General features: G+C 56.2%; 1 protein-coding gene across 1 annotated transcript in view; it reads right to left on the reverse strand.

Moving 5' to 3' along the window:
- Window positions 1-1,257: 1,257 nt before the first annotated feature.
- LOC137371665 (SPEG neighbor protein-like) overlaps window positions 1,258-23,943 on the reverse strand; it is an 81,357-nt gene continuing 58,671 nt past the window's right edge. Inside the window, exons 3-4 of the mRNA XM_068034462.1 lie at window positions 2,911-3,052; window positions 1,258-1,396 (exon numbers count right to left, since the gene is read on the reverse strand). Of these exons, the coding sequence (XP_067890563.1) occupies window positions 1,258-1,396; window positions 2,911-3,052 (281 nt within the window). The remainder of the gene's footprint in view (window positions 1,397-2,910; window positions 3,053-23,943) is intronic.

Genomic DNA, 23,943 nt, shown 5'->3' on the forward strand with positions numbered 1-23,943 from the left:
CATACATAAAATACAACAGCATAAGTCAGACAAAATGGACATTGAAACAAAGAATGCGACACAGTGGCGCAGTGGTTAGCACCGCAGCCTCACAGTTCCAGCGACCCGGGTTCGGTTCTGGGTGCTGCCTGTGCGGAGTTTGCAAGTTCTCCCTGTGATCGCGTGGGTTTCCTCCGGGTGCTCCGGTTTCCTCCCACAGCCAAAGACTTGCAGGTTGATAGGTTAATTGGCCATTGTAAATTGCACCTAGTGTAGGTTGATGGTAGGGAATATGGGATTACTGCAGGGTTAGTATAAATGGGTGGTTGTTGGTCGGCACAGACTCAGTGGGCCGAAGGGCCTGTTTCAGTACTGTATCAACAAATAAATTGACATGGGTTTTGAGGGAGAGGTTTACAGAGGGAACTCCAGAGCCTGGGGCCCAGGCACTGAAGGCACAGCGACCGATTGTGGAGTGATGCAAATTGAGGATGTGTGTGATTCTAGAATTGGAGGAGCGCAGAGGTTTCAGAGGGTTGTGGGGCTGGAGGAGGTTACAGAGATGGGGAGGGAGGTGAGGCCTTGGAGGGAGTTGAAAACAAGGATGAGAAGTTTAAAATTGATGTGTTGTCGGAACGGGAGCCTGTGCAGGTCAGCAAGCACAGGGATGATGGGTAAACGGGAGTTTGGATAACGACAGCAGAATTTTGGATGAGCAAAAGAATCCTTCGCAATCTCAACAGTAGAAGTATGGAAATGGCTGCCTGTCGCTGAACATTGCTCACACCCAGCACTAACCTCCCTCACTCACACCGTGTGAAGGTGACTCTGTCTCTGTGTTTCCTGCCCTCCCCTGGGATTGTCGCTGGAGATTCCAGTGTCTAACAGCTGACCATTCCTCACTCACTCATTGATGTAAGGAAGTGATGTCACACAGGCACAAATGTGTTAATGAAACAGTTTCAAATGTTTATTTTAAACAAAAGCTAATGGGCTGACACTGGTAAATCTGTCAGAAGGAGAGGAATGGAGTACTAGTTAACACCGGTCATCTGCAAGTCTCTGAGATGGGTCAGTCAACTCCAATCATTTCTCTTGTTTGTGTTCTCTGGCTCACAGAGCAGCTGTGTCTGGGATTGGCAATGATCCGGGAGACACATCAGATGAGCGTTTATTTTGTTTCTGGACACAAGGCACAGGAATAGTGTGAGAGAGAGAGAATGTGGGAGACACAGGGAAAGATACAGAAGGAGAGGGAGGGATAGCGAACGAGTGAAATCAGATGACATCGACTCTGGCGAAAGACTGATCCATTCCCAGATTGTTCTCCACGAAGACTTCATACTTTCCTGCGTCTGCTGGCTTGATGTTTTTGATTGTCAGAGTGGTGGTATCATCGCCAATGTCATAGAACAACCTGAGAGGGAAAGAGAGGCGTTGAGTTTACTGCTTGAAGCTTAGTTTGTCCCAGATGTCAATAACACACTCCACCCATCCCTCCCCATTTCTGTCACATGCCCCTTGTAAGAGCCTAGAATCTTACAGCACAGAAGGAGGCCATTCGGCCCATCATGCCTGTTCTGGCTCTTCGAAAGAGCGATCCAATTAGTCCCACTCCCCTGCTTCTTCCCAGAGCTCTGCTAATTTTTCCCCTTCAACTATTTATCCAATTCCCTTTTTGAAAGTTACTGTTGAATCTGCTTCCACCGCCCTTTCAGGCAGCGTGTTCCAGATCACAACAACTCACTGTGTTAAAAAAAACATTCCCCTCATCTCCCCCTCTGTTTAATTTGCAAATTATTTGAAGTACTTGCTTAAGTCCAGGGAATATTCGGGGCCTTTCAAACCACCTCAACAGAGCTCACACCAGCACAGCTTGAGGGTTTACAAAGGGCTTGAGGGGGAATTGCTGGACCTGACCCATTGATTAAAGGGGGCACAAACCCATCCTCTCTAACGCCCACCCCCCTGCCCATCACCCCACATCACCATTTAACACAGCACTTTGAAACTGGGCTCCACATTCCTCTTCTCTCCTCCCTGTGTGGAATTCTTCTCCACTAACTCAGAAGATGGGGTAGTGTAACATTGTGATTATGTTTCTGGGCCAGTGATCTAGAGGTCTAGGCTAATGATCCAGTAGAAAGTGAGTTCAAATCCCACCATGCCTTTGAGTTTGAGAATTGTCTTTGGGTTTCAGTATCAGTAAAAATGGCCATGAAGCTGTTGGATTGTTGTTAAAAAAAAACATCTGGTTCACTAATGTCCTTTAGGGAAGGAAATCTGCTGTCCTTACCCGGTCTGGCCGACATGTGACTCCAGACCCACAGCAATGTGCTTGACCCTTGACTGCCCTCTGAAATGGCCACTCAGTTCTATCAAACGGCCCTGAAATGGTCACTGTGGGTGTACCTTTATCACATGGACTGCAGCGGTTCAAGAAGGTGGCTCACCACCACCTTGTCAAGCGGCAAAGATGGATGGGCAATAAATGCTGACTTTGCCAGTGACGCCCACATCCCATGAAAGAATGAAAAAGAAGTGGCTCGGGAAGGTATACCAAACCTTCTACTAGAATAAGATCATTAAGAAATAGGAGCTGGAATTGGCCATTTAACCCTCTGAGTCCGTTCTGCCATTCAGTGAGATGTTGTCTGAACCTCTACCACACCTCCACCATCTCACACTGTCCCCATATTCCTTGATTTCCTTAATAGTTTGACAATAAAAGCCGGCCTTGCTGGTGAAGCCCACATTCTCCAGAATGAAATAAAAAATCTATTTCAGCCCCCTTAAGTCTTAAATATCACTTTCCATGGAAATCAGTGCAGCCTGCCCTAGCGACCCACCCCCCCCCCCCGCCCCCCCGGCGACCCCCACCCCCCCAGAGACCCTCACCATCCATCCCGCGCCAGCCGGGGCTACTATTACCTGTCATCTTCCTCGACGTCCTCACCATCCTTGGCCCAACCGACGTCAGGCTCCGGCTCCCCACTGATGTGTGCGACCAGCTTCACTGTCTGGCCGGCTTTCACTTTCACACTGTCAGGCCCTTTCTTGATCTTCCCCGGGACTGGAATGAGATGGGCAGAGGGGTGAGAGTGACAGTCAGGGATATCACGAGGTCATTCAGAGGACTTCAGAGCTGGGAGGGTCAAACCGAGAGATCCTTGTGGGCGATGGACACAGTGATCCCAAGACACTGGAGCCCTTTGACCCTGAGGGCCACCCAGTAACACGGTTAAGGACCCCCTCCCCAACCATCAGCACCTGTATAGGGTTTAGAACACAAGACTTCACCAACAGGATGCCCTAAGGAATGGACTTTGAGGAAGTTTTAAAGGTAGAGATCCATGGAAACATAGAAACTTACAACACAGAGGAGGCATTCGGCCCATCGTGTCTGTGCCAACTCTTTGGAAGAGGTATTCAATTAGTCCCATCAACATCCTGGGGGGTTACCATTGACCAGAAACTGAACTGGAGTAGCCATATAAATACCGTGGCTACAAGAACAGGCCAGTGGCTGGGAATTCTGCGGTGAGTAACCCACCTCCTAACTCCCCAAAGCCTGTCCACCATCTACAAGGCACAAGTCAGGAGTGTGATGGAATACTCTCCACTTGTCTGGATGGGTGCAGCTCCAACAACACTCAAGAAGCTCGACATCATCCAGGACAAAGCAACCCGCTTGATTGGCACCCCATCTACAAACATTCACTCCCTCCACCACCGACGCACAGTGGCCGCAGTGTGTACCGTCTACAAGATGCACTGCAGCAACGCACCAAGGCTCCTTAGACAGCATCTTCCAAACCCGCGACCTCTACCACCCAGAAGGACAAGGGCAGCAGATGCATGGGAACACCACCACCTGCAAGTTCCCCTCCAAGTCACACACCATCCTGACTTGGAACTATATCGCCGTTCCTTCACTGTCGTTGGGTCAAAATCCTGGAACTCCCTTCCTAACAGCACTGTGGGTGTACCTACCCCACATGGACTGCAGCGGTTCAAGAAGGCAGCTCACCACCGCCTTCTCAAGGGCAATTAGGGATGGGCAATAAATGCTGGCCTAGCCAGTGACACCCACATCCCAAACGAATGAAGAAAAGCCTCCCCTGCTCTTTCCCCAGAGCCCTGTAAATTTCTCCTTTTCATGTATTTATCCAATTCCCCTTTTGAAAGTTACTATTGAATCTGCTTCCACCGCCCTTTCAGGAAGTGCGTTCCAGATCACAACAACTCACTGTGTAAAAAAAATAGTCACATTTGGATTTTTGCAAAGTGGGGAGATTGAATGGGTTCAGGGTAGGAGTTCCAGAGAGTGGGGTTGAGGCCACTGAAGGGGTTCAACAGGCATTTGAACTCAGAGAAACAGGATGTTTAATGGAGGGGGTGGAAATAGGAGGAGAGGGCAAGGTGAGAAACTGTAGGTTAGTAACAGCAGTGGGGTGAGGGCACTCAGAGGGGGTGAGGGGCACTCAGAGGGGGTGAGGGCACTCAAAGGGGCACAGTGTGGGGCAAGCAGAACTCAGCGTAGGGTGAGAGGCACCCAGTGTTGGGCAAGAGGCACTCAGAGGGGGTGAGGGGCACTCAGAGGAGTGAGGGACACTCAGAGAGGTGAGGGACACTCAGAGGGGGTGAGGGGCACTCAGAGGAGTGAAGGGCGCTCAGAGGGGGTGAGGGGCACTCAGAGGGGAAGGGGCACTCAGAGGGGGCGAGGGGCACTCAGAGGAGGGGTCAGGGGGACTCAGCAGGGTGAGGGGCACTCAGAGGGGCGAGGGGCACTCAGAGGGGGTGAGGGGCACTCAGCGGGGGTGAGGAGCACTCAGACGGGGTGAGGGGCACTCAGACGGGGTGAGGGGCACAGACGGGGTGAGGGGCACTTAGACGGGGTGAGGGGCACTCAGACGGGGTGAGGGACACTCAGCGGGGCGAGGGACACTCAGCGGGGCGAGGGACACTCAGCGGGGTGAGGGACACTCAGAGGGGTGAGGACACTCAGACGGGGTGAGGACACTCAGACGGGGTGAGGGGCACTCAGAGGGGCGAGGGGCACTCAGATGGGGTGAGGGGCACTCAGATGGGGTGAGGGGCATGCAGATGGGGCGAGGGGCATGCAGAGGGGGTGAGGGGCACTAAGCGGGGCGAGGGACACTCAGAGGGGGTGAGGGGCACTCAGCGGGGCGAGGGACACTCAGAGGGGTGAGGGACACAGAGGGGTGAGGGACACAGACGGGGTGAGGGACACTCAGAGGGGGTGAGGGGCACTCAGAGGGGGTGAGGGGCACTCAGAGGGGCGAGGGGCACTCAGAGGGGGCGAGGGACACTCAGATGGGTGAGGGACACTCAGCGGGGCGAGGGACACTCAGCGGGGCGAGGGACACTCAGACGGGGTGAGGGGCACTCAGAGGGGATGATGGACACTCAGAGGGGGTGAGGGACACTCAGAGGGGTGAGGGACACTCAGAGGGGTGAGGGACACTCAGACAGGGTGAGGGACACTCAGAGGGGGTGAGGGGCACTCAGAGGGGCGAGGGGCACTCAGAGGGGGCGAGGGGCACAGAGGGGGTGAGGGGCACTCAGAGGGGTGAGGGGCACTCAGAGGGGTGAGGGGCACTCAGAGGGGCGAAGGGCACTCAGAGGGGGTGAGGGGCACTCAGAGGGGTGAGGGGCACTCAGAGGGGCGAGGGGCACTCAGAGGGGCGAGGGGCACTCAGAAGGGGTGAGGGGCACTCAGAGGGGCGAGGGGCACTCAGAGGGGGTGAGGGGCACTCAGAGGGGCGAAGGGCACTCAGAGGGGGTGAGGGGCACTCAGTGGTGGGCGAGGATCACTCAGTTGTGTGAGGGACACTCAGTGTGGGGCGAGGGACACAGTGGGGTGAGGGACACTCAGTGTGGGGCGAGGGGCACTCAGTGGTGGGCGAGGATCACTCAGTGTGGGGTGAGGGACACTCAGTGTGGGGCGAGGATCACTCAGTGGGGTGAGGGTCACTCAGTGGTGGGCGAGGATCACTCTGTGTGGGGCAAGGATCACTCAGTGGGGTGAGGCTCACTCAGCGTGGGGCGAGGGTCACTCAGTGGGGTGAGGGACACTCAGTGTGGGGTGAGGGACACTCAGTGTGGGGCGAGGGTTACTCAGTGGGGTGAGGGACACTCAGTGTGGGGCGAGGGTCACTCAGTGGGGTGAGGGACACTCAGTGTGGGGTGAGGGTCACTCAGTGGGTTGAGGGACACTCAGTGGGGTGAGGGACACTCAGTGTGGGGCGAGGGACACTCAGTGGGGTTAGGGACACTCAGTGTGGGGTGAGGGTCACTCAGTGTGAGGCGAGGGTCACTCAGTGGAACGAGGGTCACTCAATGTGGGGCGAGATATTGGACAAGGCTGAGTTCACTGAAGGTGATGGAGAAGAGGCTGGGGGATAGACATCGGTGGGATTGTGTTTGAAGGTGATAAAGACAGAGACAAGACTATCAGCAGCAGATGGACTGAGACAGTATTTGGACGGGCAAGGTGACAGATGCTGGAAGAAGGTGATCTTTGAAATGGAGACACTTACAGCTCAGCTCAGGGGACAGTAGGATGGTGAAGATGTCAACACTCGGGTTCAGTCTCTGAGACAGAAGCCAGGGAGGGGGATGGAATCGTAGTCGAGGGAATGGTTTGTGGAGTGCACCTTCAGGTGTTCAGCTGGAGAAAGTAACAGCCAAGACTGATGATACAGAGGCAATTGGAGATGTTCAAGAGAGGTGATGGTGAGGTAAAGCTGGTGACAGCAATGGAGACATGGATCTGATCTGTGAGTGACCTCACTGAGAGGTCGGATGTTGAAAAGGAAGTTAGGTGAAGAATCGATCTTGAGGGGACTTTGCAGATAAGGAAGGGGAAGAGTCCCACAGTTTGAGGGAATGTGGGAGGAGCGGAGTCACACAATTTGAGGGAGTGTGGGAGGAGAAGAGTCCCACAGTTTGAGGGAGTGTGGGAGGAGAGGAGTCCCACAGTTTGAGGGAGTGCAGGAGGAGAGAAGTCCCGCAGTTTGAGGGTGTGCTGGAGGGAAGAAGTCCCACAGTTTGAGGGAGTGCTGGAGGAGAGAAGTCAAACAGTTTGAGGGAGAGTGGGAGGAGAGGAGTCACACAATTTGAGGGAGTGCAGGAGGAGAGGAGTCCCACAGTTGGAGGGAGTGCTGGAGGAAAGGAGTCCCACAGTTTGAGGGAGTGCGGGAGGAATGGAGTCCCACAGTTTGAGGGAGTGCAGGAGGAGAGAAGTCTAACAGTTTGAGGGAGAGCGGGAGGAGAGGAGTCACACAATTTGAGGGAGTGCAGGAGGAGAGGAGTCCCACAGTTTGAGGGAGTGCTGGAGGAAAGGAGTCCCACAGTTTGAGGGTGTGTGGGAGGAGAGGAGTCCCACAGTTTGAGGGAGTGCGGGAGGAATGGAGTCCCACAGTTTGAGGGAGTGCAGGGGGAAAGGAGTCCCACAGTTTGAGGGAGTGCAGGGGGAGAGAATTCCCACAGTTTGAGGGAGTGCAGGAGGAGAGGAGTCACACAGTTGGAGGGAGTGTAGGAGGAGAGGAGTCCCACAGTTTGAGGGAGTGCGGGAGGGAAGGAGTCCCACAGTTTGAGGGAATGCGAGAGGAGAGGAGTCCCACAGTTTGAGGGAGTGCAGGCGGGAAGGAGTCCCACAGTTTGAGGGAGTGCTGGAGGAGAGGAGTCCCACAGTTTGAGGGAGTGCAGGAGGAGAGGAGTCACACAGTTGGAGGGAGTGTAGGAGGAGAGGAGTCCCACAGTTTGAGGGAGTGCAGGAGGGAAGGAGTCCCACAGTTTGAGGGAGTGCTGGAGGAAAGGAGTCCCACAGTTTGAGGGAGTGCTGGAGGGAAGGAGTCCCACAGTTTGAGGGAGTGCTGGAGGAAAGGAGTCCCACAGTTTGAGGGAATGCTGGAGGAAAGGTGTCCCACAGTTTGAGGGAATGCGAGAGGAGAGGAGTCCCACAGTTTGAGGGAGTGCTGGAGGAATGGAGTCCCACAGTTTGAGTGAGTGCGGGAGGAGAGAAGTCCCACAGTTTGAGGGAGTGCGGGAGGAGAGGAGTCCCACAGTTTGAGGGAGTGCGGGAGGGAAGGAGTCTCACAGTTTGAGGGAGTGCTGGAGGAAAGGAGTCCCACAGTTTGAGGGAGTGCTGGAGGGAAGGAGTCCCACAGTTTGAGGGAGTGCTGGAGGAAAGGAGTCCCACAGTTTGAGGGAATGCTGGAGGAAAGGTGTCCCACAGTTTGAGGGAATGCGAGAGGAGAGGAGTCCCACAGTTTGAGTGAGTGCGGGAGGAGAGAAGTCCCACAGTTTGAGGGAGTGCGGGAGGAGAGGAGTCCCCCAGTTCGAGGGAGTGCAGGAGTAGAGGAGTCACACAAATTGAGGGTGTGCTGGAGGGAAGGAGTCCCACAGTTTGAGGGAGTGCTGGAGGAGAGGAGTCCCACAGTTTGAGGGAGCGCGGGCGGAGTGGAGTCCCACAGTTTGAGGGAGTGCGGGAGGAGTGGAGTCCCACAGTTTGAGGGAGTGCTGGAGGAAAGGAGTCCCACAGTTTGAGGGAATGCGAGAGGAGAGGAGTCCCACAGTTTGAGGGAATGCGAGAGGAGAGGAGTCCCACAGTTTGAGGGAGTGCTGGAGGAAAGGAGTCCCACAGTTTTAGTGAGTGCGGGAGGAATGGAGTCCCACTGTTTGAGGGAGTGCAGGGGGAAACGGGTCCCACAGTTTGAGGGAGTGCAGGAGTAGAGGAGACACACAATTTGAGGGTGTGCTGGAGGGAAGGAGTCCCACAGTTTGAGGGAGCGCGGGCGGAGAGGAGTCCCACAGTTTGAGGGAATGCGAGAGGAGAGGAGTCCCACAGTTTGAGGGAGTGCGGGAGGGAAGGAGTCCCACAGTTTGAGGGAGCGCGGGCGGAGAGGAGTCCCACAGTTTGAGGGAGTGCGGGAGGAGAGGCGTCCCACAGTTTGAGGGTGTGCAGGAGGGAAGGAGTCCCACAGTTTGAGGGAGTGCGAGAGGAGAGGAGTCCCACAGTTTGAGGGAATGCGAGCGGAGAGGAGTCCCACAGTTTGAGGGAGTGCTGGAGGAAAGGAGTCCCACAGTTTGAGGGAGTGCGAGAGGAGAGGAGTCCCACAGTTTGAGGGAGTGAGGGAGGGCAGGAGTCCCACAATTTGAGGGAGTGCGGGAGGAGAGGAGTCCCACAGTTTGAGGGAGTGTGGGAGGAGAGGAGTCCCACAGTTTGAGGGAGTGAGGGAGGGCAGGAGTCCCACAGTTTGAGGGAGTGAGGGAGGGCAGGAGTCCCACAATTTGAGGGAGTGCGGGAGGAGAGGAGTCCCACAGTTTGAGGGAGTGAGGGAGGGCAGGAGTCCAACAATTTGAGGGAGTGCGGGAGGAGGAGTCCCACAGTTTGAGGGAGTGCAGGAGGAGAGATGTCCCACAGTTTGAGGGTGCGCTGGAGGGAAGGAGTCCCACAGTTTGAGGAAGTGCAGGAGGGAAGGAGTCCCACAGTTTGAGGGAGTGCAGGAGGAGAGATGTCTAACAGTTTGAGGGAGAGCGGGAGGAGAGGAGTCACACAATTTGAGGGAGTGCAGGAGGAGAGGAGTCCCACAGTTTGAGGCAGTGCTGGAGGAAAGGGGTCCCACAGTTTGAGGGAGTGCGGGAGGAGAGGAGTCACACAATTTGAGGGAGTGCAGGAGGAGAGGAGTCCCACAGTTTGAGGGTGTGCGGGAGGAGAGGAGTCCCACAGTTTGAGGGAGTGCGGGAGCAATGGAGTCCCACCGTTTGAGGGAGTGCAGGGGAAAAGGAGTCCCACAGTTTGAGGGAGTGCAGGAGGAGAGGAGTCACACAGTTTGAGGGAGTGCTGGAGGAAAGGGGTCCCACAGTTTGAGGGAGTGCGGGAGGAATGGAGTCCCACAGTTTGAGGGAGTGCAGGAGGAGAGAAGTCCCGCAGTTTGAGGGTGTGCTGGAGGGAAGAAGTCCCACAGTTTGAGGGGGTGCTGGAGGAGAGAAGTCTAACAGTTTGAGGGAGAGCGGGAGGAGAGGAGTCACACAATTTGTGGGTGAGCAGGAGGAGAGGAGTCCCACAGTTTGAGGGAGTGCTGGAGGAAAGGAGTCCCACAGTTTGAGCGTGTGCGGGAGGAGAGGAGTCCCACAGTTTGAGGGAGTGCGGGAGGAATGGAGTCCCACAGTTTGAGGGAGTGCAGGGGGAAAGGAGTCCCACAGTTAGAGGGAGTGCAGGAGTAGTGGACTCCCACAGATTGAGGGAGTGCTGGAGGAAAGGAGATCCACAGTTTGAGGGAGTGCGGGAGGAATGGAGTCCCACGGTTTGAGGGAGTGCAGGGGGAAAGGAGTCCCATAGTCTGAGGGAGTGGAGGAGTAGTGGAGTCCCACAGATTGAGGGAGTGCTGGAGGAAAGGAGTTCCACAGTTTGAAGGAGTGCGGGAGGAATGGAGTCCCACTGTTCGAGGGAGTGCAGGGGGAAAGGAGTCCCATAGTCTGAGGGAGTGGAGGAGTAGTGGAGTCCCACAGATTGAGGGAGTGCTGGAGGAAAGGAGTTCCACAGTTTGAGGGAGTGCGGGAGGAATGGAGTCCCACGGTATGAGGGAGTGCAGGAGGAGAGAAGTCCCGCAGTTTGAGGGTGTGCTGGAGGGAAGAAGTCCCACAGTTTGAGGGAGTGCTGGAGGAGAGAAGTCAAACAGTTTGAGGGAGAGCGGGAGGAGAGGAGTCACACAGATTGAGGGAGTGCTGGAGGAAAGGAGTCCCACAGTTTGAGGGTGTGCGGGAGGAGAGGAGTCCCACAGTTTGAGGGAGTGCGGGAGGAATGGAGTCCCACAGTTAGAGGGAGTGCAGGAGTAGAGGAGTCACACAATTTGAGGGAGCGTAGGAGGAGAGGAGTCCCACAGTTTGAGAGAGTGCTGGAGGAAAGGAGTCCCACAGTTTGAAGGAGTGCGGGAGGAATGGAGTCCCACCGTTCGAGGGAGTGCAGGGAGAAAGGAGTCCCATAGTCTGAGGGAGTGGAGGAGTAGTGGAGTCCCACAGATTGAGGGAGTGCTGGAGGAAAGGAGTTCCACAGTTTGAGGGAGTGCGGGAGGAATGGAGTCCCACGGTTTGAGGGAGTGCAGGAGGAGAGAAGTCCCGCAGTTTGAGGGTGTGCTGGAGGGAAGAAGTCCCACAGTATGAGGGAGTGCTGGAGGAGAGAAGTCAAACAGTTTGAGGGAGAGCGGGAGGAGAGGAGTCACACAGATTGAGGGAGTGCTGGAGGAAAGGAGTCCGACAGTTTGAGTGAGTGCGGGAGGAATGGAGTCCCACAGTTTGAGGGAGTGCTGGAGGGAAGGAGTCCCACAGTTTGAGGGAGTGCAGGAGGAGAGGCTTCCCACAGTTTGAGGGCATGCGGGAGTAGAGGAGTCACACAATTTGAGGGAGTGTAGGAGGAGTGGAGTCCCACAGTTTGAGGGAGTGCGGAAGGAGAGGAGTCCCACAGTTTGAGGGAGTGCGGGAGGAATGGAGTCCCACAGTTTGAGGGAGTGCTGGAGGAAAGGAGTCCCACAGTTTGAGGGAGTGCAGGGGGAAAAGAGTCCCACAGTTTGAGGGAGTGCAGGAGGAGAGAAGTCTAACAGTTTGAGGGAGAGCGGGAGGAGAGGAGTCACACAGTTTGAGGGAGTGCAGGGGGAAAGGAGTCCCACAGTTAGAGGGAGTGCAGGAGTAGAGGAGCCCCACAGTTTGAGGGAGTGCGGGAGGAATGGAGTCCCACAGTTTGAGGGTGTGCTGGAGGGAAGGAGTCCCACAGTTTGAGGGAGTGCAGGAGGAGAGGCTTCCCACAGTTTGAGGGTATGCGGGAGTAGAGGAGTCACACAATTTGAGGGAGTGCAGGAGGAGAGGAGTCCCACAGTTTGAGGGAGTGCGGGAGGAATGGAGTCCCACAGTTTGAGGGAGTGCAGGAGGAGAGGAGTCACACAATGTGACGGAGTGCAGGAGGAGAGGAGTCCCACAGTTGGAGGGAGTGCGGGAGGAATGGAGTCCCACAGTTTGAGGGCGTGCAGGGGGAAAGGAGTCCCACAGTTTGAGGGAGTGCAGGAGGAGAGAATTCCCACAGTTTGAGGGTGTGCTGGAGGAAAGGAGTCCCACAGTTTGACGGAGTGCAGGCGGGAAGGAGTCCCACAGTTTGAGGGAGTGCAGGAGGAGAGGAGTCCCACAGTTTGAGGGAGTGCGGGAGGGAAGGAGTCTCACATTTTGAGGGAGTGCTGGAGGAAAGGAGTCCCACAGTTTGAGGGAGTGCTGGAGGGAAGGAGTCCCACAGTTTGAGGGAGTGCTGGAGGAAAGGAGTCCCACAGTTTGAGGGAATGCTGGAGGAAAGGTGTCCCACAGTTTGAGGGAATGCGAGAGGAGAGGAGTCCCACAGTTTGAGGGAGTGCTGGAGGAATGGAGTCCCACAGTTTGAGTGAGTGCGGGAGGAGAGAAGTCCCACAGTTTGAGGGAGTGCGGGAGGAGAGGAGTCCCCCAGTTTGAGGGAGTGCAGGAGTAGAGGAGTCACACAAATTGAGGGTGTGCTGGAGGAAAGGAGTCCCACATTTTTAGGGAATGCGAGAGGAGAGGAGTCCCACAGTTTGAGGGAGTGCTGGAGGAGAGGAGTCCCACAGTTTGAGGGAGCGCGGGCGGAGTGGAGTCCCAAAGTTTGAGGGAGTGCTGGAGGAGAGGAGTCCCACAGTTTGAGGGAATGCGAGAGGAGAGGAGTCCCACAGTTTGAGGGAGTGCGGGAGGAGTGGAGTCCCACAGTTTGAGGGAGTGCTGGAGGAAAGGAGTCCCACAGTTTGAGGGAATGCGAGAGGAGAGGAGTCCCACAGTTTGAGGGAATGCGAGAGGAGAGGAGTCCCACAGTTTGAGGGAGTGCTGGAGGAAAGGAGTCCCACAGTTTTAGTGAGTGCGGGAGGAATGGAGTCCCACTGTTTGAGGGAGTGCAGGGGGAAACGGGTCCCACAGTTTGAGGGAGTGCAGGAGTAGAGGAGACACACAATTTGAGGTAGTGCAGGAGGAGAGGAGTCCCACAGTTTGAGGGAGTGCGGGAGGAGAGGCGTCCCACAGTTTGAGGGTGTGCTGGAGGGAAGGAGTCCCACAGTTTGAGGGAGCGCGGGCGGAGAGGAGTCCCATAGTTTGAGGGAATGCGAGAGGAGAGGAGTCCCACAGTTTGAGGGAATGCGAGAGGAGAGGAGTCCCAACCTTTGAGGGAGTGCTGGAGGAAAGGAGTCCCACAGTTTGAGAGAGTGCGAGAGGAGAGGAGTCCCACAGTTTGAGGGAATGCGAGAGGAGAGGAGTCCCACAGTTTGAGGGAGTGCTGGAGTAAAGGAGTCCCACAGTTTGAGGGAGTGCGGGAGGAATGGAGTCCCACAGTTTGAGGGAGTGCTGTAGGAAAGGAGTCCCACAGTTTGAGGGAGTGCGGGAGGAATGGAGTCACACAATTTGAGGGAGTGCAGGGGGAAAGGAGTCACACAATTTGAGTGAGCGTAGGAGGAGAAGAGTCCCACAGTTTGAGGGAGTGCTGGAGGAATGGAGTCCCACAGTTCGAGGGAGTGCAGGGGGAAAGGAGTCCCACAGTTTGAGGGAGTGCAGGAGTAGTGGAGTCCCACAGTTTGAGGGAGTGCTGGAGGAAAGGAGTCCCACAGTTTGAGTGAGTGCAGGAGGCATGGAGTCCCACAGTTTGAGGGTGTGCTGGAGGGAAAGAGTCCCACAGTTTGAGGGAGTGCAGGAGGAGAGGCTTCCCACAGTTGGAGAGTATGCGGGAGTAGAGGAGTCACACAATTTGAGGGAGTGCAGGAGGAGAGGAGTCCCACAGTTTGAGGGAGTGCGGGAGGAGAGGAGTCCCACAGTTTGAGGGAGTGCGGGAGGAATGGAGTCCCACAATTTGAGGGACTGCAGGAGGAGAGGAGTCCCACAGTTGCAGGGAGTGCTGGAGGAAAGGAGTCCCACTGTTTGAGGGAGTGCGGGAGGAATGGAGTCCCACAGTTTGAGGGCGTGCAGGGAGAAAGGAGTGCCACAGTTTGAGGGAGTGCAGGAGGAGAGAATTCCCACAGTTTGAGGGTGTGCTGGACGAAAGGAGTCCCACAGTTTGACGGAGTGCAGGCGGGAAGGAGTCCCACAGTTTGAGTGAGTGCAGGAGGAGAGAAGTCTAACAGTTTGAGGGAGAGCTGGAGGAGAGGTGTCACACAATTTGAGGGAGTGCAGGAGGAGATGAGTCCCACAGTTTGAGGAAGTGCTGGAGGAAAGGAGTCCCACAGTTTGAGGGTGTGCGGGAGGAGAGGAGTCCCACAGTTTGAGGGAGTGCGGGAGGAATGGAGTCCCACAGTTTGAGGGAGTGCAGGAGGAGAGGAATCACACAATTTGAGGGAGTGCAGGAGGAGAGGAGTCCCACAGTTGGAGGGAGTGCAGGAGGAAAGGAGTCCCACAGTTTGAGGGAGTGCGGGAGGAATGGAGTCCCACTGTTTGAGGGCGTGCAGGGGGAAAGGAGTCCCACAGGTTGAGGGAGTGCAGGAGGAGAGAAGTCCCACAGTTTGAGGGTGTGCTGAAGGAAAGGAGTCCCACAGTTTGAGGGAGTGCAGGAGGGAAGCAGTCCCACAGTTTGAGTGAGTGCAGGAGGAGAGAAGTCTAACAGTTGAGGGAGAGCTGGAGGAGAGGAGTCACACAATTTGAGGGAGTGCAGGAGGAAAGGAGTCCCACAGTTTGAGGGAGTGAGGGAGGAGAGGAGTCCCACAGTTTGAGGGAGTGCGGGAGGAATGGAGTCCCACATTTTGAGGGCGTGCAGGGGGAAAGGAGTCCCACAGTTTGAGGGAGTGCAGGAGTAGAGGAGTCCCACAGTTTGAGGGAGTGCTGGAGGAATGGAGTCCCACAGTTTGAGGGTGTGCTGGAGGAATGGAGTCCCACAGTTTGAGGGTGTGCTGGAGGGAAAGAGTCCCACAGTTTGAGGGAGTGCAGGAGGAGAGGCTTCCCACAGTTTGAGGGTATGCGTGAGTAGAGGAGTCACACAATTTGAGGGTGCAGGAGGAGAGGAGTCCCACAATTTGAGGGAGTGCGGGAGGAGAGGAGTCCCACAGTTTGAGGGAGTGCTGGAGGAAAGGAGTCCCACAGTTTGAGGGTGTGCGGGAGGAGAGGAGTCCCACTGTTTGAGGGAGTGCAGGAGGAGAGGAGTCACACAATTTGAGGGAGTGTAGGAGGAGAGGAGTCCCACAGTTTGAGGGAGTGCAGGAGGAGAGGAGTCACACAATTTGAGGGAGTGCAGGAGGAGAGGAGTCCCACAGTTTGAGGGAGTGCAGGAGGAGAGGCTTCCCACAGTTGGAGAGTATGCGGGAGTAGAGGAGTCACACAATTTGAGGGAGTGCAGGAGGAGAGGAGTCCCACAGTTTGAGGGAGTGCGGGAGGAGAGGAGTCCCACAGTTTGAGGGAGTGCGGGAGGAATGGAGTCCCACAATTTGAGGGAGTGCAGGAGGAGAGGAGTCCCACAGTTGCAGGGAGTGCTGGAGGAAAGGAGTCCCACTGTTTGAGGGAGTGCGGGAGGAATGGAGTCCCACAGTTTGAGGGCGTGCAGGGAGAAAGGAGTGCCACAGTTTGAGGGAGTGCAGGAGGAGAGAATTCCCACAGTTTGAGGGTGTGCTGGACGAAAGGAGTCCCACAGTTTGACGGAGTGCAGGCGGGAAGGAGTCCCACAGTTTGAGTGAGTGCAGGAGGAGAGAAGTCTAACAGTTTGAGGGAGAGCTGGAGGAGAGGTGTCACACAATTTGAGGGAGTGCAGGAGGAGATGAGTCCCACAGTTTGAGGAAGTGCTGGAGGAAAGGAGTCCCACAGTTTGAGGGTGTGCGGGAGGAGAGGAGTCCCACAGTTTGAGGGAGTGCGGGAGGAATGGAGTCCCACAGTTTGAGGGAGTGCAGGAGGAGAGGAATCACACAATTTGAGGGAGTGCAGGAGGAGAGGAGTCCCACAGTTGGAGGGAGTGCAGGAGGAAAGGAGTCCCACAGTTTGAGGGAGTGCGGGAGGAATGGAGTCCCACTGTTTGAGGGCGTGCAGGGGGAAAGGAGTCCCACAGGTTGAGGGAGTGCAGGAGGGAAGCAGTCCCACAGTTTGAGTGAGTGCAGGAGGAGAGAAGTCTAACAGTTGAGGGAGAGCTGGAGGAGAGGAGTCACACAATTTGAGGGAGTGCAGGAGGAAAGGAGTCCCACAGTTTGAGGGAGTGAGGGAGGAGAGGAGTCCCACAGTTTGAGGGAGTGCGGGAGGAATGGAGTCCCACATTTTGAGGGCGTGCAGGGGGAAAGGAGTCCCACAGTTTGAGGGAGTGCAGGAGTAGAGGAGTCCCACAGTTTGAGGGAGTGCTGGAGGAATGGAGTCCCACAGTTTGAGGGTGTGCTGGAGGAATGGAGTCCCACAGTTTGAGGGTGTGCTGGAGGGAAAGAGTCCCACAGTTTGAGGGAGTGCAGGAGGAGAGGCTTCCCACAGTTTGAGGGTATGCGTGAGTAGAGGAGTCACACAATTTGAGGGTGCAGGAGGAGAGGAGTCCCACAATTTGAGGGAGTGCGGGAGGAGAGGAGTCCCACAGTTTGAGGGAGTGCTGGAGGAAAGGAGTCCCACAGTTTGAGGGTGTGCGGGAGGAGAGGAGTCCCACTGTTTGAGGGAGTGCAGGAGGAGAGGAGTCACACAATTTGAGGGAGTGCAGGAGGAGAGGAGTCCCACAGTTTGAGGGAGTGCAGGAGGAGAGGAGTCACACAATTTGAGGGAGTGCAGGAGGAGAGGAGTCCCACAGTTTGAGGGAGTGCGGGAGGAATGGAGTCCCAGAGTTTGAGGGAGTGCAGGAGGAGAGGAGTCACACAATTTGAGGGAGTGCAGGAGGAGAGGAGTCCCACAGTTGGAGGGAGTGCTGGAGGAAAGGAGTCCCACAGTTTGAGGGAGTGCGGGAGGAATGGAGTCCCACTGTTTGAGGGCGTGCAGGGGGAAAGGAGTCCCACAGGTTGAGGGAGTGCAGGAGGAGAGAAGTCCCACAGTTTGAGGGTGTGCTGGAGGAAAGGAGTCCCACAGTTTGAGGGAGTGCAGGAGGAGTGAAGTCTAACAGTTTGAGGGAGAGCTGGAGGAGAGGAGTCACACAATTTGAGGGAGTGCAGGAGGAAAGGAGTCCCACGGTTTGAGGGTGTGTGCGAGGAGACGAGTCCCACAGTTTGAGGGAGTGCGGGAGGAATGGAGTCCCACATTTTGAGGCAGTGCGGGAGGAATAGAGTCCCACATTTTGAGGGAGTGCAGGGGGAAAGGAGTCCCTCAGTTAGAGGGAGTGCAGGAGTAGAGGAGTCACACAATTTGAGGGAGTGCAGGAGGAGAGGAGTCACACAGTTTGAGGGAGTGCTGGAGGAATGGAGTCCCACAGTTTGAAGGAGTGCGGGAGGAATGGAGTCCCACAGTTCGAGGGAGTGCAGGGGGAAAGGAGTCCCACAGTTTGAGGGAGTGCAGGAGTAGTGGAGTCCCACAGTTTGAGGGAGTGCTGGAGGAAAGGAGTCCCACAGTTTGAGGGAGTGCGGGAGGGAAGGAGTCCCACAGTTTGAGGGAGTGTGGGTGGGAAGGAGTCCCACATTTTGAGGGAGTGAGGGAGGGAAGGATTCTCACAGTTTGAGGGAGTGCTGGAGGAAAGGAGTCCCACAGTTTGAGGGAGTGCTGGCGGGAAGGAGTCCCACAGTTTGAGGGAGTGCGGGAGGGAAGGAGTCCCACATTTTGAGGGAGTGCGGGAGGAGAGGAGTCCCACAGTTTGAGGGAGTGCAGGAGGAGAGGAGTCCCACAGTTTGAGGGAGTGCGGGAGGAATGGAGTCCCACAGTTCGATGGAGTGCAGGGGGAAAGGAGTCCCACAGTTTGAGGGAGTGCAGGAGTAGTGGAGTCCCACAGTTTGAGGGAGTGCTGGAGGAAAGGAGTCCCACAGTTTGAGGGAGTGCGGGAGGGAATGAGTCCCACAGTTTGAGGGAGTGCGGGAGGGAAGGAGTCCCACATTTTGAGGGAGTGCGGGAGGGAAGGATTCTCACAGTTTGAGGGAGTGCTGGAGGAAAGGAGTCCCACAGTTTGAGGGAGTGCTGGCGGGAAGGAGTCCCACAGTTTGAGGGAGTGCGGGAGGGAAGGAGTCCCACATTTTGAGGGAGTGCGGGAGGAGAGGAGTCCCACACTTTGAGGGAGTGCAGGAGGAGAGGAGTCCCACAGTTTGAGGGAGTGCGGGAGGAATGGAGTCCCACAGTTCGAGGGAGTGCAGGGGGAAATGAGTCCCACAGTTTGAGGGAGTGCAGGAGTAGTGGAGTCCCACAGTTTGAGGGAGTGCGGGATGGAAGGAGTCCCACAGTTTGAGGGAGTGCGGGAGGGAAGGAGTCCCACAGTTTGAGGGAGTGCGGGAGGGAAGGAGTCCCACAGTTTGAGGGAGTGCGGGAGGGAAGGAGTCCCACAGTTTGAGGGAATGCGAGAGGAGAGGAGTCCCACATTCTGAGGGAGTGCGGGATGGAAGGAGTCCCACAATTTGAGCTAATGCAGGAGGAAAGGAGTCCCACAGTTTGAGGGAGTGCGGGAGGGAAGGAGTCCTACAGTTTGAGGGAGTGTGGGAGGGAAGGAGTCCCACATTTTGAGGGAGTGCAGGAGGAGAGGAGTCCCACAGTTTGAGGGAGTGAGGGAGGGAAGGATTCCCACAGTTTGAGGGAGTGCTGGAGGGAAGGAGTCCCACAGTTTGAGGGAGTGCGGGAGGGAAGAATGTCACACAGTTTGAGGGAGTGCGGGAGGGAAGGAGTCCCACATTTTGAGGGGGTGCGGGAGGGAAGGAGTCCCACATTTTGAGGGAGTGCGGGAGGGAAGGAGTCCCACAGTTTGAGCTAATGCAGGAGGAAAGGAGTCCCACAGTTTGAGGGAGTGCTGGACTGAAGGAGTCACACAATTTGAGGGAGTGTAGGAGGAGTGGAGTCCCACAGTTTGAGGGAGTGCGGAAGGAGAGGAGTCCCACAGTTTGAGGGAGTGCGGGAGGAATGGAGTCCCACAGTTTGAGGGAGTGCTGGAGGAAAGGAGTCCCACAGTTTGAGGGAGTGCAGGGGGAAAAGAGTCCCACAGTTTGAGGGAGTGCAGGAGGAGAGAAGTCTAACAGTTTGAGGGAGAGCGGGAGGAGAGGAGTCACACAATTTGAGGGAGTGCAGGAGGAAAGGAGTCCCACAGTTTGAGGGTGTGTGGGAGGAGAGGAGTCCCACAGTTTGAGGGAGTGCAGGGGGAAAGGAGTCCCACAGTTAGAGGGAGTGCAGGAGTAGAGGAGCCCCACAGTTTGAGGGAGTGCGGGAGGAATGGAGTCCCACAGTTTGAGGGTGTGCTGGAGGGAAGGAGTCCCACAGTTTGAGGGAGTGCAGGAGGAGAGGCTTCCCACAGTTTGAGGGTATGCGGGAGTAGAGGAGTCACACAATTTGAGGGAGTGCAGGAGGAGAGGAGTCCCACAGTTTGAGGGAGTGCAGGAGGAGAGGAGTCCCACAGTTTGAGGGAGTGCGGGAGGAATGGAGTCCCACAGTTTGAGGGAGTGCAGGAGGAGAGGAGTCACACAATGTGAGGGAGTGCAGGAGGAGAGGAGTCCCACAGTTGGAGGGAGTGCGGGAGGAATGGAGTCCCACAGTTTGAGGGCGTGCAGGGGGAAAGGAGTCCCACAGTTTGAGGGAGGGCAGGAGGAGAGAATTCCCACAGTTTGAGGGTGTGCTGGAGGAAAGGAGTCCCACAGTTTGACGGAGTGCAGGCGGGAAGGAGTCCCACAGTTTGAGGGAGTGCTGGAGGAGAGGAGTCCCACAGTTTGAGGGAATGCGAGAGGAGAGGAGTCCCACAGTTTGAGGGAGTGCGGGAGGGAAGGAGTCTCACATTTTGAGGGAGTGCTGGAGGAAAGGAGTCCCACAGTTTGAGGGAGTGCTGGAGGGAAGGAGTCCCACAGTTTGAGGGAGTGCTGGAGGAAAGGAGTCCCACAGTTTGAGGGAATGCTGGAGGAAAGGTGTCCCACAGTTTGAGGGAATGCGAGAGGAGAGGAGTCCCCCAGTTTGAGGGAGTGCAGGAGTAGAGGAGTCACACAAATTGAGGGTGTGCTGGAGGAAAGGAGTCCCACAGTTTGAGGGAATGCGAGAGGAGAGGGGTCCCACAGTTTGAGGGAGTGCTGGAGGAGAGGAGTCCCACAGTTTGAGGGAGTGCTGGAGGAAAGGAGTCCCACAGTTTGAGGGAGCGCGGGCGGAGTGGAGTCCCAAAGTTTGAGGGAGTGCTGGAGGAGAGGAGTCCCACAGTTTGAGGGAATGCGAGAGGAGAGGAGTCCCACAGTTTGAGGGAGTGCGGGAGGAGTGGAGTCCCACAGTTTGAGGGAGTGCTGGAGGAAAGGAGTCCCACAGTTTGAGGGAATGCGAGAGGAGAGGAGTCCCACAGTTTGAGGGAATGCGAGAGGAGAGGAGTCCCACAGTTTGAGGGAGTGCTGGAGGAAAGGAGTCCCACAGTTTTAGTGAGTGCGGGAGGAATGGAGTCCCACTGTTTGAGGGAGTGCAGGGGGAAACGGGTCCCACAGTTTGAGGGAGTGCAGGAGTAGAGGAGACACACAATTTGAGGTAGTGCAGGAGGAGAGGAGTCCCACAGTTTGAGGGATTGCGGGAGGAGAGGCGTCCCACAGTTTGAGGGTGTGCTGGAGGGAAGGAGTCCCACAGTTTGAGGGAGCGCGGGCGGAGAGGAGTCCCACAGTTTGAGGGAATGCGAGAGGAGAGGAGTCCCACAGTTTGAGGGAATGCGAGAGGAGAGGAGTCCCAACCTTTGAGGGAGTGCTGGAGGAAAGGAGTCCCACAGTTTGAGAGAGTGCGAGAGGAGAGGAGTCCCACAGTTTGAGGGAAGGCGAGAGGAGAGGAGTCCCACAGTTTGAGGGAGTGCTGGAGGAAAGGAGTCCCACAGTTTGAGAGAGTGCGAGAGGAGAGGAGTCCCACAGTTTGAGGGAATGCGAGAGGAGAGTAGTCCCACAGTTTGAGGGAGTGCTGGAGTAAAGGAGTCCCACAGTTTGAGGGAGTGCGGGAGGAATGGAGTCCCACAGTTTGAGGGAGTGCAGGGGGAAACGAGTCCCACAGTTTGAGGGAGTGCTGTAGGAATGGAGTCCCACAGTTCGATGGAGTGCAGGGGGAAAGGAGTCCCACAGTTTGAGGGAGTGCAGGAGTAGTGGAGTCCCACAGTTTGAGCTAATGCAGGAGGAAAGGAGTCCCACAGTTTGAGGGAGTGCTGGAGGGAAGGAGTCTCACAGTTTGAGGGAGTGCAGGAGGAGAGGCTTCCCACAGTTTGAGGGCATGCGGGAGTAGAGGAGTCACACAATTTGAGGGAGTGTAGGAGGAGTGGAGTCCCACAGTTTGAGGGAGTGCGGAAGGAGAGGAGTCCCACAGTTTGAGGGAGTGCGGGAGGAATGGAGTCCCACAGTTTGAGGGAGTGCTGGAGGAAAGGAGTCCCACAGTTTGAGGGAGTGCAGGGGGAAAAGAGTCCCACAGTTTGAGGGAGTGCAGGAGGAGAGAAGTCTAACAGTTTGAGGGAGAGCGGGAGGAGAGGAGTCACACAATTTGAGGGAGTGCAGGAGGAAAGGAGTCCCACAGTTTGAGGGTGTGTGGGAGGAGAGGAGTCCCACAGTTTGAGGGAGTGCAGGGGGAAAGGAGTCCCACAGTTAGAGGGAGTGCAGGAGTAGAGGAGCCCCACAGTTTGAGGGAGTGCGGGAGGAATGGAGTCCCACAGTTTGAGGGTGTGCTGGAGGGAAGGAGTCCCACAGTTTGAGGGAGTGCAGGAGGAGAGGCTTCCCACAGTTTGAGGGTATGCGGGAGTAGAGGAGTCACACAATTTGAGAGAGTGCAGGAGGAGAGGAGTCCCACAGTTTGAGGGAGTGCAGGAGGAGAGGTGTCACACAATGTGAGGGAGTGCAGGAGGAGAGGAGTCCCAGAGTTGGAGGGAGTGCTGGAGGAAAGGAGTCCCACTGTTTGAGGGAGTGCGGGAGGAATGGAGTCCCACAGTTTGAGTGAGTGCAGGAGGAGAGATGTCTAACAGTTTGAGGGAGAGCTGGAGGAGAGGTGTCACACAATTTGAGGGAGTGCAGGAGGAGATGAGTCCCACAGTTTGAGGAAGTGCTGGAGGAAAGGAGTCCCACAGTTTGAGGGTGTGCGGGAGGAGAGGAGTCCCACAGTTTGAGGGAGTGCGGGAGGAATGGAGTCCCACAGTTTGAGGGAGTGCAGGAGGAGAGGAATCACACAATTTGAGGGAGTGCAGGAGGAGAGGAGTCCCACAGTTGGAGGGAGTGCAGGAGGAAAGGAGTCCCACAGCTTGAGGGAGTGCGGGAGGAATGGAGTCCCACTGTTTGAGGGCGTGCAGGGGGAAAGGAGTCCCACAGTTTGAGGGAGTGCTGGAGGGAAGGAGTCCCACAGTTTGAGGGAGTGCAGGAGGAGAGGCTTCCCACAGTATGAGGGCATGCGGGAGTAGAGGAGTCACACAATTTGAGGGAGTGTAGGAGGAGTGGAGTCCCACAGTTTGAGGGAGTGCGGAAGGAGAGGAGTCCCACAGTTTGAGGGAGTGCGGGAGGAATGGAGTCCCACAGTTTGAGGGAGTGCGGGAGGAGAGGAGTCCCACAGTTTGAGGGAGTGCGGGAGGAATGGAGTCCCACATTTTGAGGGCGTGCAGGGGGAAAGGAGTCCCACAGTTTGAGGGAGTGCAGGAGTAGAGGAGTCCCACAGTTTGAGGGAGTGCTGGAGGAATGGAGTCCCACAGTTTGAGGGTGTGCTGGAGGAATGGAGTCCCACAGTTTGAGGGTGTGCTGGAGGGAAAGAGTCCCACAGTTTGAGGGAGTGCAGGAGGAGAGGCTTCCCACAGTTTGAGGGTATGCGTGAGTAGAGCAGTCACACAATTTGAGGGAGTGCAGGAGGAGAGGAGTCCCACAATTTGAGGGAGTGCGGGAGGAGAGGAGTCCCACAGTTTGAGGGAGTGCTGGAGGAAAGGAGTCCCACAGTTTGAGGGTGTGCGGGAGGAGAGGGGTCCCACAGTTTGAGGGAGTGCGGGAGGAATGGAGTCCCACAGTTTGAGGGAGTGCAGGAGGAGAGGAGTCACACAATTTGAGGGAGTGCAGGAGGAGAGGAGTCCCACAGTTGGAGGGAGTGCTGGAGGAAAGGAGTCCCACAGTTTGAGGGAGTGCGGGAGGAATGGAGTCCCACAGTTTGAGGGAGTGCAGGAGGAGAGAAGTCCCACAGTTTGAGGGTGTGCTGGAGGAAAGGAGTCCCACAGTTTGAGGGAGTGCTGGAGGAGTGAAGTCTAACAGTTTGAGGGAGAGCTGGAGGAGAGGAGTCACACAATTTGAGGGAGTGCAGGAGGAAAGGAGTCCCACGGTTTGAGGGTGTGCGCGAGGAGACGAGTCCCACAGTTTGAGGGAGTGCGGGAGGAATGGAGTCCCACATTTTGAGGGAGTGCGGGAGGAATGGAGTCCCACATTTTGAGGGAGTGCAGGGGGAAAGGAGTCCCTAAGTTAGAGGGAGTGCAGGAGTAGAGGAGTCACACAATTTGAGGGAGTGCAGGAGGAGAGGAGTCACACAGTTTGAGGGAGTGCTGGAGGAATGGAGTCCCACAGTTTGAAGGAGTGCGGGAGGAATGGAGTCCCACAGTTCGAGGGAGTGCAGGGGGAAAGGAGTCCCACAGTTTGAGGGAGTGCAGGAGTAGTGGAGTCCCACAGTTTGAGGGAGTGCTGGAGGAAAGGAGTCCCACAGTTTGAGGGAGTGCGGGAGGGAAGGAGTCCCACAGTTTGAGGGAGTGTGGGTGGGAAGGAGTCCCACATTTTGAGGGAGTGAGGGAGGGAAGGATTATCACAGTTTGAGGGAGTGCTGGAGGAAAGGAGTCCCACAGATTGAGGGAGTGCGGGAGGGAAGGAGTCCCACATTTTGAGGGAGTGCGGGAGGAGAGGAGTCCCACAG

Source organism: Heterodontus francisci, chromosome 7, assembly GCF_036365525.1.
Source record: "Heterodontus francisci isolate sHetFra1 chromosome 7, sHetFra1.hap1, whole genome shotgun sequence".
Taxonomy (NCBI): domain Eukaryota; kingdom Metazoa; phylum Chordata; class Chondrichthyes; order Heterodontiformes; family Heterodontidae; genus Heterodontus; species Heterodontus francisci.